The sequence below is a fragment of the Ochotona princeps genome, chromosome 24, assembly GCF_030435755.1.
Source record: "Ochotona princeps isolate mOchPri1 chromosome 24, mOchPri1.hap1, whole genome shotgun sequence".
Lineage (NCBI taxonomy): Eukaryota > Metazoa > Chordata > Mammalia > Lagomorpha > Ochotonidae > Ochotona > Ochotona princeps.
In genome coordinates this window covers 5,420,924-5,436,827 of record NC_080855.1, presented here as the reverse complement: position 1 = coordinate 5,436,827, position 15,904 = coordinate 5,420,924, and the positions used below count along the sequence as shown (strand labels likewise).

The 15,904-nt window shown below is 55.3% G+C and overlaps 1 protein-coding gene across 1 annotated transcript in view; it reads left to right on the top strand.

The window, feature by feature from the left end:
• The window catches only part of SDK1 (sidekick cell adhesion molecule 1), an 880,998-nt gene that overhangs the window by 723,528 nt on the left and 141,566 nt on the right, over positions 1-15,904 (top strand). The window contains exons 16-17 of the mRNA XM_058680763.1: positions 438-578; positions 4,940-5,121. Coding sequence (XP_058536746.1) covers positions 438-578; positions 4,940-5,121 — 323 coding nt within the window. The remainder of the gene's footprint in view (positions 1-437; positions 579-4,939; positions 5,122-15,904) is intronic.

Sequence of the window (15,904 nt, the reverse complement as noted above, 5' to 3'; positions counted from 1 at the left end):
AAAGCTGGGACAAGCGTGACATGGCAGGCAGCGCCAGCTCCCTGCAGCTTGCCCTCCCCACCAACCTGAGTGCTTGGTGGCTGGGTTGGAAAGGAGCTGAGATCTCAAGGACTTCTTCCAATATGTGGGAGGTTGACGTGAGGAAAGTGGAAGAAGCTGAAGAGAATCCCTTAGGCCGGCTCCCTCGGGCCGGCTCCCTCGGGCTCATCGTCACGGCGTAGAGCCACCCTCCCACGTCTTCCTGTGACTTGCTGAACTGAGTGTGGGCTGCACTGATTCGTCCTGTCTCGCCCCGTGCCTTCAGTCAGATGGGCCTTGTGCTGTGCTTTTCCCGTCACGGATTGTCCCAGATAGCCAGGAGTGAGGTCCGTAAGGATACGGAGGGCCTGTCCCCAGTGTGCGGCACTCATCTCTCCATCTCTTCCCTGCGTGTTTAGGTTGATGTTGCCTGAGGAACCACCCAGTGCTCCCCCGAAGAACATCGTGGCCAGTGGGCGCACCAACCAGTCCATCATGGTCCAGTGGCAGCCGCCCCCGGAAACAGAGCACAACGGGGTGCTGCGTGGGTACATCCTCAGGCAAGTAGCTGCTGCGTCCAGACGGACCTGATGGGGCATCAGCCCTCCGGTTCAGCAGAGCTGCAAGCCGGCCGTGTGGGGTGAGGTCCCAGGGACCAGTGAGCCTGAGCCGCTGTGGGCAGCCTTACGCCCCGCACCAGTGGCCGCGTGCGGGCAGGAGAACGGGAGGGGTGTTGGCAGCAAGGTCTGCTGTTCAGATCTCGTACCTCCCATAATCCCGTTGAGCGTTTTAACGAGGGCCACGCGGTATTAAATGTAAAAATGTGACACTAACAGTGATGAATGGGATTTAGTTAGTAGCTAATTGTAGCCGTACTATCATGCTGCTCAGTGTTGCCAGATCTGCTCGTATGTCAAGGAAATCCAAAACTGTACACACAGTTTTTCAGCTTCTAGGTGTTGGAAATGAAACGGAAACATTTTGAAGCATTGGGCGTTAGCCCAACGTCCGCATCTGAAGCTCAGATGTGGCTCTCTGCCTTCAAGGGACAGGCAGGCTTCTAGACGTACTTGGAGTGAGATGAGAACTTGGCCCATGATCCAGGGGAGAAATCTTTGCCCAAACAACTGCTGATTTTAAAATTGCCCCGAATGGGATAATTGCAATGGTTTGTTGACATAAGTGAGAAGAAAGCAGTGAAGCAGTCAATAGACGCGGGTAATTAGCAGATCTCTTTGAATAGATTTTCCTGCCGTGGATGTAGTGGTTAATTTTATCAGCGTTTCTGGGACAAGAACTGCAGGTGGCCGTTACCCCCTTCCGCCTGCCTCCCCTGGGCTCGTTCTGTTTATGAAGTACTTGCCTGACAAAGGTCTTCAGAGAGTAGATCTAGTTTCTTGGAAAAATGAAAGAAATTGGGAGAGTGTTGCTTCTTTGACCCCATTATCTTAGTGTGCAGAGGGCACCTCACTGCCCATATGTCTATGTAATCATCTGTGTGCCTGTGACTGCCTGTCACAGCAGTCACTCGTCATGTAGCTCCTGGAAGGGGCAGGTCATTATCTGCCTGAAGTGCTTCAAGTCCCTGAAGCCATTCACTCGCTTGTTTGCTTATGTGTGAGGGAAAGTAAACCACTCCCATCTGCTGGTTCTCTCAGCAAATACCCGGGACATCCAGGCCGGAGCCGAGCCATCGAGGGAGCCGGGAGCGCAGGCCAGATCCCCGTGTGAGCCCTCACTGCTGCTTCTCAGGGCCGGCATCGCTGGAGGCTGGAGCCAGGCCAGGACTGAGCCCGGGCGCTCCATAGCACACACTGACCGGCCCTGCAGCGGTGTGGCAGCCACCAGGCTGAATGCCCACACCCGAGGCATTTTGGACAGGCCACCTCTGGGGTTCTCTGGGAGCTGGGGCCACTGCCTGTGACCCCTTTCATGACTGTGCCCCAACTGCCCTGCTCTGTGTAACGGAAGGGCCGGGGAGAGGTTGGGATTCTGCCCTCTGGGCTCTGGTTTTGAGGGGCAGACCGCAGGTACACTGCCTTCACCCTCCCAGAGGAACAGCCCCAGCACCTCCCACTCCGGGCCTGAGGTGTCTGCCCTTTCCCTGCTGCTCAGCGCTCCCCGCCTCCACCCCTGCCTCCTGATGCCACTCAGCAGCCAGTGCCAGCCAAGAGCACCCTCTCTGGCCAGCCCCTCCTCGGCAACCCAGTGACTTTCCCCAGCACAGGGAGGCAAGTGTCCCCAGGTGGACGCTGTCAAGGAGGGACTTTAAAAGTCCTGGGCAGCGCCGGGCTGCGGGCACAGAGGTGAATAATTAAATCCTGCTGCTGGCAGGAGGCCACATTAGCAGCCGCGCGCCTCTCTGTTCTGTGGGTTCACTGCTGTGAAAAGGATTTTCTCTGGTGGTGTCGGTAGAGCAGGCAGAGAGAGGGCATCCGTGTGTGGGGCTTAAATCAAGAAAGCCCCAAACAAGGGCACACCAGCCAGGGCCTGCGAATACCAGAGTTTTCAGAAATTAAAGACCCGTGCCAAAATAAATTTGCTTGGAAACATTTCTGAACAATCCCAGTCCTGCAGATCAGCTCTGTGCGCCACCATGCGCCCCCAGGGTACTGTCTCCCTGTCACATCCCAGCACAATGCATGGGAGAGCACATGGGAACGATTCCCGCCCCCGCCTCTGGCCGTAGGAAGTGGCTGCGATGCTCGCGCAGTAATAAAATATTTATAATAACGGGCAGGGTGTTTCTGTGAAAGGCGCATAGGGTTATGTCCTTTAGAACAGTCTCCTGTTTATTTCCATGTGAAAAAAATCGTGCCGTTCTGGTGGAGAGCGTCGCCCAGGCAACACCCCATAGCGGGCGAGGATGCCGCCACGCCTGTGTGTCTCCTGATCTGCAGACCAGCACGACAGGCCCTGGCAGAGGGGCCCAGGCTGCCCATCCCAGAAGCAGCTGCCATCGGGTTTGCACACGGGAAATCTGCCGTCTGTCCCTGGCTCTGGCCTCACCGGCTTCGCTGGTCCCCACGCAGAGCGACCTCCTACCTGCCGCTTGCTGGTAGAGCCGCGTTCTCTGTGTCTCCCACGTCCATTGTGGACCGGGTTTCTGCAACAACCATGTGAAATGCCAGTATTGTCATTCCTGCCCTCAAGGGTAGAAACCAGGGCTCAGGGAAATGCAGAATGTTCGCAAGACCACCCAGTTGCAGTGTGGCTGGCGAGGAACCTCAGCCTCCCCCATGGTGCCGGTTCTGGGCTTCTCCCTGGAATGCGGGTTATGGGGTGAGAGGCCCACGGGGAAGAGCCCCGCTGGGAGGTCGTGCTCACAATCTCAGACCGGTGACAGCCGGTCTTGGCTTGGCCACCCTTGTCTGTGGTGTTAGTGGGCAGCCAGTTCTTACCGAGTGTCTGTGGTGTTTGTTGGAGAAGCCCTTCTTGTGTTTTGCTCCCGTGGCCCCCTGCCTCCAGGACCCTCCTGCTGCTTCGGTGACCGGCACAGCTGCTGCAAGCCAGGCAGGCAGGGGCGTAGAGGATGCCCTGCCAGTAGCTGCTAAGATCTGATGGACTGTGAAGTGGAGATGTGGCTTGAGAACCCAAATTTTATTTTTGCCAGTCACAGAATGTCCATCTCCCTCCCCACACACATTAACTGGGTCCCCGAGGCAGAGGAGGCTGGGGGCCCTCACGGGGTGGCCCTAGCCGGGCCCGAGGCAGAGGAGGCTGGGGACGTTCTTTGTTGTTCAGGTGCTGCTGTCCTCTGCCAGGCATCTTCTTGTCTCGTACCAGGGGATAAAGGAGTATTGTCAGAAAGTCCTGGTTTCGGGGAAGAAATTTTTCTCCTTCTTATCTTACTTGAAGACTTCATTCTTTATACTTAAGGGCCTGAGTCTTGGCTCGCTCTTTCTTTCTTTCCCTTCCTTCCAAGACTTATTTATTTTTATTGTGAAGTCAGATATACGGAGAGGAGGAAAAACAGAGAGGAAGATATTCCATCCGTTGATTCACTCTCCAGTGGTGACCTCACTGATAGCTGGGCCTGGGTGTCCAGGCAGACCCCTCCTCGGATCCCCGAGGACCTGGGGGTCCCACCATCACCAGACAGATCACTTACCCCTGCCATCCTGGTACTAGAGTCCCCATCCATCTTTTCCCCTTTCCATTTGTTGTGCAAAGCCAAGACCCACCTCAAAAATGGAAATCGCAGCATGACAAGAAAGTGGCTTCTTCTGGGTGCATCCTTCATTTGACATGGGGGTAGTCCAGAAACCCTGGTCAGTTAGCCGAGCCAGGCCAGTCTGTGAACTTCACACACGGAACCATGGGAAATGCAGCCAGCTGATCAGGATAACAGCCTGTGAGGCGTTTCCAGCTGTGCGTTTTCCAAGCCCAGAGCTGGGCCCATCGCTGGTTTTCTAAGCACAGCTTTAAAGCCCAGTCACACCCACTTAGAGCTGGCTGTCGTCCTCAGCGTTAAACCGACGTTTTAGAAGCATTAGTAACATTCTTCTCTAGTTCCTTGGGCAAACCCAGACTTCCTCAGTGGTCACAGAGCCAGGTGCTCGGCAGGCCCTGTGCTGCCCACGACTCAGCTCCCCACCCTGAAAGTGCTTGTCCAGCTCTGTCGCAGCGGCTGCCTGATGGAACCTGCGCCTGGGGTCTGTGCGCTTGTCTAAGTCGCTGTGCTTCGTAAAGGACCCTTAAGAGGCTCTCGCTTTAGCTTGACCGCGGCACGGTGGAAGTGTCTGCTCCCAAGTGAGCTCAGACGGCACACTGCAGGTTGCCTGCGTTAGGACACGGGGTTGTCTGGGACTGAGGCTCTGCCTGCTCCTCTTGTGTTTGCCTGAAGTACAGAGTGGCCAGAGGGGCCCCAGCCCCTGGCCCATGGTGCTTCTGTGCCCTCATGGGCTTCCTTTCCTCACAGGTACCGCCTGGCTGGCCTGCCTGGGGAGTACCAGCAGAGGAACATTACCAGCCCCGAGGTCAACTACTGCCTGCTCCGGGACCTCATCATCTGGACCCAGTACGAGATCCAGGTGGCCGCCTACAACGGCGCCGGGCTGGGCGTCTTCAGCAGGGCGGTGACCGAGTACACCTTGCAAGGAGGTAAGCCTGCGCCCGCCCGCGCCGGCGCTGGGAGGCCCATGTCACGCAGTGGGACCCAGTGGAGCATGGTGGACATAAAAATAGAGGAGTCAGTCCTCTAGGGAAAACCCACATCTTTCGTTTCATCTCCCCGCCTCTTTGCGAAGTCAAGCAGGCTGTGGCTGGGAAACGGCACTTTTCCGTCCACGTTGCTGTGGCTTCTCAGGGCAGGACGTGTCTGCACACATCCTTTAGCTGGAGTCCCCGTTCCCGAAAGTGTCTGCCGCACGGAGTTTTTGCGAATGGAATCACTGAATGTCGCGCCGGCCGCAGAGCTGGTCATGCTACTCTGGGCAATCCTGTGAATGTTTTTCAAAGGTGATGGTTATTCTGCAATCTTGGTTTTAAACATGTAAATATGATTATTGGTAAAGGAATTTGCAACTTGGTGTTTTTTTTCTGCCTCTTTTCGTTACACAGACTATATGCTAGATCAATACAACTTTGCCCAGCTCTGGAGAAAACAGTGGCCAGACAGAATGTCATAAAGCCAGTGGGTCTTAAATAAATGTGCAAGACCTTAGGCTTTTGACAGCATTTGACTCGCGCTGTGTTTGCTGGAGGGCGCTGGGCGGGCGCTGGAAGTGCCGTCCGTGTCTCCTGCTCCCTGCTGCAGCTCTTGCAGGGCGTAAATAAGGCCACACTGGTCCCGCAGCCACCGCCACAGCCCCGACCTGGGGAAGTCATTTTTCTACAAAATCTAAAATCCTTTTTCATTCCGCAATTTATACCCTCTCCTGATTCACAGGTGTGATTTTATTTGCTTAGGTATTTTTATTGCTACAAGCCTTGACCTTTTTCAAATGATAAGGTTTCTAACTGCCCACTTCTCTCCCCAAACCATGCCTGAGACCTAATGTTCCTTGATATTACACGCTGTTATTATCATCCCTTATTGATTGGCTGTCTGCTGTCATCCGCAAGTCCATAAATCCTGCTTAATAAATTAGGTGCAGTCAGTCCTGCTTGCGCAGTGCCTGGCAGAGCTGCTTAAAGTGCAGGACAGCCAGGCAGGCCCCGACCGTCTGCACGCGGTTCTCAACGATTTGTTTGGAAAGGAAGAAAGCAAAACCCAGCAACTGTTCCTGTAGGCTCTAATTAGTCTATTTCATGATAAAATAGCAATCCCTCAGACATGCTTCGAGCGATGGCTGTTGCTCTTCGTGCCGCCTTGTTTGCCATGCCCCGTGAATGCCTCCCTTCAGTGCCACTGCATCGGGGCTCTCCCGCAGGGGAAGGGCTGCCAGGGAGGGGATCGAATGCTGCGCACAGGAGTGTGGGTTCGTGGAGTGTGCAGTGTGCAGTGAAGGGGCAGCAGAGCAGAGCGGCAGGAGCTCGGAGGCCATGTGGTAGCAAGGTGCCGAGCACCCCGGCGCCGACGGTCGGCTGTGAGTGGGACGGAGGCTGTGCCTGGGCACTGTGGGACGGCTTGCGTGCGTTTGCTCAGACCCGTTAACGACACAGGTCCACAGGCGGGGCGCAGCCTCTTGCTCAGATGGCTTCCAGCTCGTAGGGCAGACCAGGGCCACTTTTGTTCCCAGCCGTGTGTACACCAGCTCACTCGGATTGCTCTCCAGGCCTCTGGAGACCCTCCCCAGCCTCCCCAGCCCTCCCCAGCCAGCTCAGCAGCCCCTGGCACACTCGGCTTCTCGGGGGATTCGGGCACGGATGCTGCTGGGCTGGGGCAGGGCACAGCAGGGGCTCCATCCTCTGTGGCAGCCCCAGAATTCTGGGTGGAGAAATGGCGCCACGCAGGAGGCTTCTCCTGTGGGCAGGGGTGGGGGCGTCTCTCCGTGTTTCCGGTGGCTCATGCATGGCCACTGGTGACGGTGCTGCCAGTGTAGCGCTGCTGTCCGGTGCTGGTCCAGAGCCCAGGCCCCGCCCTCCCCACAGCTGTCCCCCGCAGCTGGCAGGGGCCTCCAGGTCGTAACTCTTGTCCTCACATGGGATGTTTCTGCTTGCGTGCTCTGAGCCCCTGGGTGTCATGATGGCTGTCTCTGATCCTACATCTGAAAGTCCTGCGTGAAGACTTGCTAAGCACCAGCTCGGGAAATCCCGGGGCTCTGCCTGTGTGTGCTTCCCAAGCTCCATGTGCTGCGGGATGGCCAAGACCCCCAAAAATCCTCCCCTGAGCCCTTCCTCCACACCCTGCCCCTGCCTCTGCTTGGCCTGCAGAGTTGCTCAGGTCTGAGACAGCCCCTGACACTTGTCCCCCCGAAACCTCTCCACTTGCCTGCCCTGGCACACCGTTCCCTTGGGACAGATCACGATGCCAACACTGCCTGAGCCAAGAACAGGAATGCTGTCGTTGGGGCTGGTCCAGGGCTTGGAGTCCCAACACTAGCTCTAAGAAGTGCTGTAGACCCCAAAACCAGATGCACCCACCCGACACAAGGCATGGCGGTTACTGATGTCAGGGACTGGAAGAAAGCAGGCGCTTGCTGCCAAGCAGCCAGGCAGCCCTCACTCAGTTCCCAGTCTGCTGGTGGGCTGAGTAACGGCTCTCACAGTCTGAAGCTGGGGCTCAAGGGTGCGTGCTCACGTCCAGGCCCGACTGGTCTGCAGTGGTCCTCTGTCCATGGCCAGGGATGTCGTGTTCCTGAGGGAATTGTGAGATTGGTACGCGTGCCCTTTCGTCCGTCTGGGAGCCACATGCAGGTGGAAGCTGCTTTTTGCTTCCTGGGGGCAGAAGCAACATGGTGTCTGCAGGGAGATGGATGACCTTGGAGGCCCAAGTCCACAGCCTGGCAGGGCTGGGATGGGAGACAGGGACCTCGTGGTATCTGCGTGCAGGGCCTCGGCTGCGTGCCAGGCTGGGTGTGGGTACCTGGCTGTTACCAGGAGAGGCCCTGCCTTGGGGAGATTGGCTGGTCCCCACGCTCACTCGTCCCAGCTCCTCCTGCCAAGCCCCGTGACGTGGCTGAATGAACAAAGCCCAGGCCAGCCCTGTCCTTGTCGTGGCTCCAGCCGTAATTGAGCAGGAAGAAGAGGGGTATGAGGCGGAGGGGGCGGGACAGGGGTCCTTCCAGGTCAGGAAGGAAAGCCTGGACGAGCTGCTTCTTAAATGATGTGACAGAAGAAGTGTGGGCACTGGGAGGGACCACAAGCCCAGAAGGAGGTGGTGGTGGGAACAGCTGTGCCCGAGTCTGCTGTGACCCCCACCGACAGCCCTTTCCTGGAGTCCGGCCAGGCCCAGCTCTTAGGCTTGACCTGCTGTGTCTGCAAGCATGCTGACCCTTCTAAGCCTCACTCTTCCCTTTGCAAGACTGTGGCGTTTGTGCCCTGGCCACGCTAGGCTTGGTTGTGAAGAGGAAACAGGGCTGGACTGTTTCCTGAGAAGGTCGAGGCACCTGTAACCAACAGTGGCACCGTCTGTGTGCGCCGCTTCCCCTGCCAGGCCAGCCGCTGCCGCCCCCTGTGGATCCGTGCTCTCTTGGCAGGCTGGCACCCCGATGTTCCACGCTGCTTGTGCACATGGTCAGCCTTGGGGGCCGACAGTCCAGCCCGAGGGGTTTCACTCAAAGCTTGTCAAGCAAGGCTGAGGCGTGGCGAGAGCTCGGCCTTGCTGCCGGTGGACACTGCTTTGTCCTGCATCGGTGGTCCTGGGCATGTGGAGGGTCGCCCCGACTCCCTCCAAGGAAAGACATGGGGGTCTCTGCGAAAGATACCCCCCACAGTGCTGCGGGGGGTGGGGCTGGGGGGGAAGCAAGTTGCAGCTGTCCATGCTGTTCAGGAATGGCTTCCAGCTGCTAGCCACAGACCCAAAATAACAGGAGCTTAAACGAAATCTGGGTGTTTTTCTTTTCCTCACGTCGTCCATAGAGCTGGTAGTAGCCAGCAGGAGGAGCAGTGTTGTGGTGGCAGCTGTGGGGCCCACAAAGAATCCGGCCCCTTTTTTCCATGTGCTTAGCGACTTTAGCACGTGCCTCCTGGTTATAAGCTGGCGCAGGACACCAGCTGTCACGTTTGGAACGCCGGGCAGTGTGCTCCATGTTCAGGTATCCCCACCTTTAGGGAGCGTCCTTGGAGGTCCCATCTACGGCTGGCTGTTGCTTACAGATCTCAGAATTCTCTCTGCGCTGGGAGACAGTGAACATGTTTTTTCTGCTCGACACATGACTGCACATTGTTAGGGAAGGAAGGGGTTGGACGCGCTGGGCAGCTTCTCCTGGTTTTGCGAGGTGACCTCTGCTGAGGAGCCAGGGATCGGACACCCCTGGGTGTCCTCCCCTGCTGAGGCGCATCAGCCTCAGGATAGGACACGGCCCAGCAGCCTGTCTCAAGGCCACTTTCCCAGGGCTGCTTCCACCGCCTCTGCTGGAATCAGCGGCACTGTAAATCTAGGCTCCTCCAGGCCGTGCCTTCTGCCCACGTCTCCCGTGGGCGCTGAGGCACTGGCCCTGCCCTTCACTCGACGGGGGCTGTTTGGGCATTGGGGGCGTCTAAGTGCACTTGAAGTGTCCCACAGCCATTAGCATTGATGGTAGAGAAAGCCTAAGGGCTGAGTGGGTCCTTGAAGCTGAAAAGGGAATAATTAAAAAGCCTGCATATTCAAGGGGAAGAGGACAACTCGTACAATTAATTATTTGTCAGCCTGATCTGGGACATGATTGGAACACAAGGAAAACACAGTCCAGCCGCCTGCCAGGGGATGTAGAGCAGCAGGCAACGCGCCTCCCGGGAGGCCTTGGTGCAGCCTGCCTGGTCCCTTCCTCCCCGTCGGCCCGCGCCAGGCCCTGTGCACCCAGCGAGACGAGCCAGGATCCATCTTGGCTGTAATGAGGCGACAGTGTCAGGATTCTGGGGACCGATGGCATGCCTTACCCCGCCGATAGGTGGGCGTGGAGCTCGTTAGCCTGTCTCTCTCAAACAGAACAGCGGCTGAGCAGTGCTGGCTCGGGTGGGGTGCTGGTGGACCATGTTGGCAGTGGCCCTGCCCCCTGCTTCCCAGCATACGCATTTCCTGCAGGGGAGCTGGCGAGGAATTTGAGCAGGTAGTTCCTCTCCTGGGCTCACCATGTGCAGGGTTGCTGCCTGGAGCCCTTTGACCACACCGTCACTCTGTCACACTGTGTCTTCCTTTCAGTCTGTCCATCCGTGAGCCGCTGAACGTGCATGGCTTGTCCACTCTGTTTCTTCACAAGTCCTCGGCCTAGGCTTGCCCTTGGACATGTAGGGGTGACTAGTAGAAGCTCTCACTTCTCTGACTTCAACCCCTAGAACCCATCATCTTGTCGGCCAATCACGTTTCATAGATTTTAGTAACAGTGGCTTTGTGACTTCCGGTGTTCAAGACGCTTAGAAGTGGACCATGCTAACTTTTGTCAGGCCGTACACCCTGAACACACCTGATCTTGTGAGGCGTCCTAACTTCCTCCACAGGACAATAAGGCTCCCCCACCAGCCCGGCTGAGGGAACCTTCCAGAAAAGCTATGGCCTGAATTTTTCATCTGCTTGGAAACTGCTTGTCAAAATTTCAGTATGAAATTGAAAATCACGTAAAATTTGCTGGAGAATCTCAGAATGCCCCCATTACTAATAGACTTTTGGTTTCGAGCAGAAGAAAGAAAGAGAGCTTGAGCTTTGAGTTGTGCGTTGCCCAACGCTCAGGGCGACGGGCAGCAGCGCCCGATCGTGGGGGAGAAGTCCTTCCGCCGTTGCAAGCAGTGCTGAGTCACTTCCTGGGGCACAAGGTCCCTTCTGCTGAGAAATCCTCAGGTCCCCGTGATGAGAGCGTGGGGTCCCCGGGCAGTCCTGGGAGTGGAACGCTGCGCACAGGTCCCTCAGATCCTCAGCCAGCCCGTGGGGCGGGTACTTTTGTACCCGTTTGTTAAAGGCGTCCATTAAGATAAAGATGTTGATTTTTCTACAGAGTTCGTGGACAAAGTATCCTATGAATCATCCTTTTGAGCACACTGAGATTTTAAGGGCTGTTTTCCCCTCCCCTTATTTATTTATTTGTCATTTTTCTTCTTACAACAGGTATATTTGCACTATCGTAATTTATTCTGGTCTCAGAACATTACCTTTTAATGAAAGAGAAATATTTCATATTTTGAAAGAAACATTTGGTTATCCACATTTCTGAAACATTAGTAAGAGCTTCTAAATGTTCACTGGGGCTTTGAAACGTTTGCTAAAGTAAGGATTATAAATGAACCCTGTGTTTGCAAGCTCCATTCGTATCTCCTCTTGGGAAATTCTCAATGTAGCATTAAATGACATTGCACAAAAGATTTGTTCCTCAGTCCCTAACACTCTGCCGCCCTCAGGCTGTACCCACAGCATCACCTAAAACACTAGGTAAAAGCCGAGCAAAATAGCTTTGGGATGTTCCATTAGGCAGAGGCTTAATTTGGTGTGTTAGAACTTACCAGAAAGGATGGGGCGTGAGCACGTCAAGCAGACGCCGCCGCAGCCCCGTGTGCGTGACGCTGGCTGTGCACTTACGCTCATCACCTTACCTTGCTCTGCTCTGTGGTCACCGGAGCTGGCATCGCACTCACTTTGCTAAGAGGGGAGAATGAATCACAGAGCGGGAACCAACTTTCCCGAGGCTGTGTAGCTAGAAAATGCTGGAATTTAACGCTAGCAGGGCTAGCCTCCCTGGCTGAGGGAGTAGTTTTCTTGGCTGTTTGGTCCTGCATGTTTCAAGCACGGGTGCGCTACTCACAGATTTTCACTGCAGTTTATACGCAGTAGATGTGAAATGAGTCCTCACCCGGTGCTCACGTGGCAGGGCTTTGCAGCTTTGGGACGGTTTTTTTGCCTGCAGTGCACAATACAAAATCTATTTTGCATTGAAACCCAGCACACGCATGCAACTGAAACAAACAGGGTGGGATACCAGTTACCCTCACGGTGGACGGGGTGGGATTCCAGTTACCCTCCCGGTGGACGGGGTGGGGTGGCAGTTACCCTCCCGGTGGACGGGGTGGGCTGGCAGTTACCCTCCCGGTGGACGGGATCCTTTGATATGTCACGTTGCTACACCGCTGTCTCATTCTTTCAAAAGTGCTGTTGTGACTATTGAATTGATTTTCTGATCCACTAATGTGTTTGCGATTTACGCTTTGAAAAATCCTGAATTCTAGCAATATGGGATGTTTGGTTTGACAGATCTTGCTTTCACAGGCCCCCGCAGGACTTAGAATTCATTGGGGTCAATTTGTGAAGCCTGTCTTGTATACCCTGCTATCGAAGACAGAGCAGGCATCTGGGTGCCGTGTGGATAGTAGCCACTGGCAGAGGCGCAGGGCTGACTTGGGGCTGGAGGAGGTAGAATAGGATTCTAGCTGCTGTATGCATGGCCTCAGGAGAAAGAGCGTGACTGGGGATTTGCCCGTTGGCAGACACAGGGACAAGGAAGGCCCACCCTGTGTGCCTGGGGCCATGACACTGTGGCATGGTTGGTCTGTCCTTCCTGCTAGCCTGGGAGCTCCAGGACGGTGTCGGAGTTGGCCTTTCTCTATCTGGAATGCAAAATCCAAGCTCAGTGCGTGATGCCATAAGCAAAGCATCCTTGGATGGTTGATTCAAGCCGGAATGCTTGATGTTTCTATCCAGTGCTGGGCCCTGTTAATCTCTGCATTCTGCCTGGAACCCTGCCTTCTGCCCTGGTTCTCACAGCTTGGAATCAGCTCTGAGGGCGCCAGGCGTGGAGGAGTCCCATAGAGTCTGCTTGGCTTTCCTCTGATGTCCGAAGCAAAGCCGCCTGGATGCCTCCCTCACGGCCTTAGCCCGCTCAGGAAGATGTCCCCAGCATGGTCTGTGCTGAGGACAGCCCCAGGCCGTGACACTGGTCCTAAGTATATTGGTAGATGTGTGTGAGAGAGAGTTCACATGCATGTGTGTACATGTTTGTGCAGGTGTATACGTATTTTGTGTTTGCACATGTGCGCGTGTATGTGTGTGTGTGTGCTACTGACCAGGCCAGCACCAAGAGCAGGCCACCGTAAAACCAGAAAGGGAACCATGTGGACCCGGTTTCAGGTGGAGTCAGAAAACATGGAGATGGGGTTTTCAGAAAGCAGGGTGCTTGGATGATGGCAAGGAGGAGACGCCAACTCGGCCAGCTAAGGGTGCTGCTGCACCCAGAGCCAGCTGGTTTGAACGTCCACTTCTGGCCAGCCCCAGTCGGAGCTCAGCATCTGGCACAGGAAAAGGTGCTTTTCTGGAATGTTCCCACACTGCCATCTTGCCCCCAGCCTGGTACAGAGCCAGCAGAAGGATTGAAGGGGCCAGTGTAGCCTGCCTTGCGCTCTCTGTTGTAGTCCCAATGCCTGGCCAGCAGAATTAGAAAAACCAAAATTGGAAAAAGAATAGCCTCACAGAACTTTTTAGGTGTTAGCATATTTTCTTGCAAAGACCATGAGGAGAGATACTCAGGCTGGTTAGCCCAAGATTTGTTGTCGTAATAATGTGTTAGAAACTTCTAATGTGGCGGACACATCCAGGTGGATCCTAATGGCAGGAGCCGCATCGGCACGGAGCTCGGCTGCAGCCGGTAATGATCTAGAATTAACGACAGATTGTAACATATACATCCACGCAGCAGTGCGTGTCCAGTAATCCCTCCAAGTAATGAGCTTGCTTTGCCCCTGTGTGGAAGGCGTGCACCCTTAGCCCTGGGGTGCCAGAGGAGCCGGCTCAGGAATCCATGCTGCATTCCCTGATCTTGGAGCTGCTGAGGGAGTGCAGGAGTGACAGAGACGTACAGTCCCACTCCAGAGGCATGCCCAGAAGCAGCAGTCCAGGCCTGCACTCGGCGAGCTGTGATGAGCCAGCTGGAGGAGCTTGGGGGCAGCAGGTGCACTCCGGACGGTCCCAGGCATTGCTGCCCACCAGCGAGGATCGCTGGCACTGCACGTGAGGATGGTATAGGATGACGCTGGGTTAGAACACTGAGGTTTCATGTAACAGATAAGGTAGTGTTGCTTTAATAAAAACCACTGGGTATGTCAGGTTATAAAAATTATATTGGACAGTAACTATACTAAATTCAGGCAACATCCCACATTGTCACTGAGCTAGTTAGTATCTTTGGGTTGATTTGTGTCAGTCTGATGGGCCTAATTAGCAGGACACACGAATCAATCCGTTCTCACCATCAATCCGTCCCTACTGCCACCTGTCCCAGAAGGCCTCATCAGTCCCACGGCTGGCCCTCACAGCGTCACTTGGATTAACTTTATGTGACACTTTGTGAATCTCCCAAACACCGTATAACTCCACAGTCAGCACGGGCCTCTTTTGATTAACCATCATTTTAAACGGTTTCTGCCATTTATGAAGATTGAAGGGAAAATGAATCTCAATGATGGCCTAGAATTCACTCAGGGGGTGTTCCAAATAAGTTTTATGGCATCTCCATAATGCTGTTTGGGCTAAATAAGATATCAGAAATAGAAACAAAGTGTGTCTCTCTTTTTAGCAGCAAGAAAGTAGCTGCCTGACAGTCACAAATTGTGCAGCTGCAAATAGCAACAACCATTCCCCACGGAAAGCGGTGAGAGCAGCACACAGGCCCCGCGGCATCCTCCTCTCGGCGTGCCTGCGACTGTCCCCTCTCCACCTCCGCTCCAGCTCCCTGGCCACGAGTGCCCCAAGTACCCGCCTCCTGCCACCCACAGGGGAGATGTGGGTGGCCCTAGATTAGCCGCAGCTGTTAGGGGCATTTGCAGAGAGCCAGTGGGAGGAAGAGATCTTTTTCTCTCTCCCACTTCACCCTCACGCCTCCTCTCCCCCTCTTCCCCCACCTGCACATTCATAAAAATAAACTATTTTGTAGAAAAGAAAAGATGAAAAAGAGGCTTATGAGAATGACAGTAGGATTTTTTTTTTTGTCAACCAATTAATTGGGTTCTAGATAGAGCAAAAGTACTAGCACAGGGAGCAGAGAGAGGAGAAGCGAGAGGAAGCTCTGTGCTGTGCTGCTCCCAGCGGCTCCGCCCACCGGGCGCCAGCATCGCTGGGGAACCTGGCAGACACGCCAGTTCTCGGGCCCCGCCCGGGCCCCCTGAGCCAGACACTCAGCTGGTCTCTGGCCGCCTGTGACCCAGTTTGAAAGCGTGTCACATGGCCCTGAGAGAAGTGTCCTACAAGGGCTCAGGACCACACCCCCTCCCTGCACACTGCCACAGAGGAGGACTTGTGTCCATGAGGATGGGCCATTCATGGAAGCAGAAACAGTCCACGTGAGCCACAGCACACCGTGCGTGAGCCACCACTCGTGTAAGTCCCGTCTGTCACCAAGGAGACGGCTGTCAGCCGTGTTTGTAGAAAGTCTGTGGCCAGGTCAGAGGCTGGGGTCCTCCGTAGGGATGAGTTGGCAGCATCAGACGTTTGTCCTGTTCGGACCAAGTGTAACCTTGGGAAGGCAGAGGAGTTTCAGAGCGAGGTTGGCTGCGTGTCCACGTTTCTGGTTCTGTGGAGGGACACAGGGTTGGCGGCCAGACTTCATGCCAAGCAGGCTCACCAGGACAGCCTGCCTTCTGTGACCTGCTTCCCTTTCTATAGCTTCTGACATAATGCGGGGTTGAAAGGGCCGGGATGAGCATAGCCCACCGAAACCCCACAGGCTGACAGACAGTAACTGCCTGGACACAGGCATGCAGCTTGGCAGAGGGACGGGGAACAGGTGTCAGCTGCAGGAAGGAAGTGTGGGGGAGATGGGGTCCCGCATCCCACGGTCGCAATCTCCAACTGTCACACCTCACAACTTCTTTTCCTTTGCAGACTGTT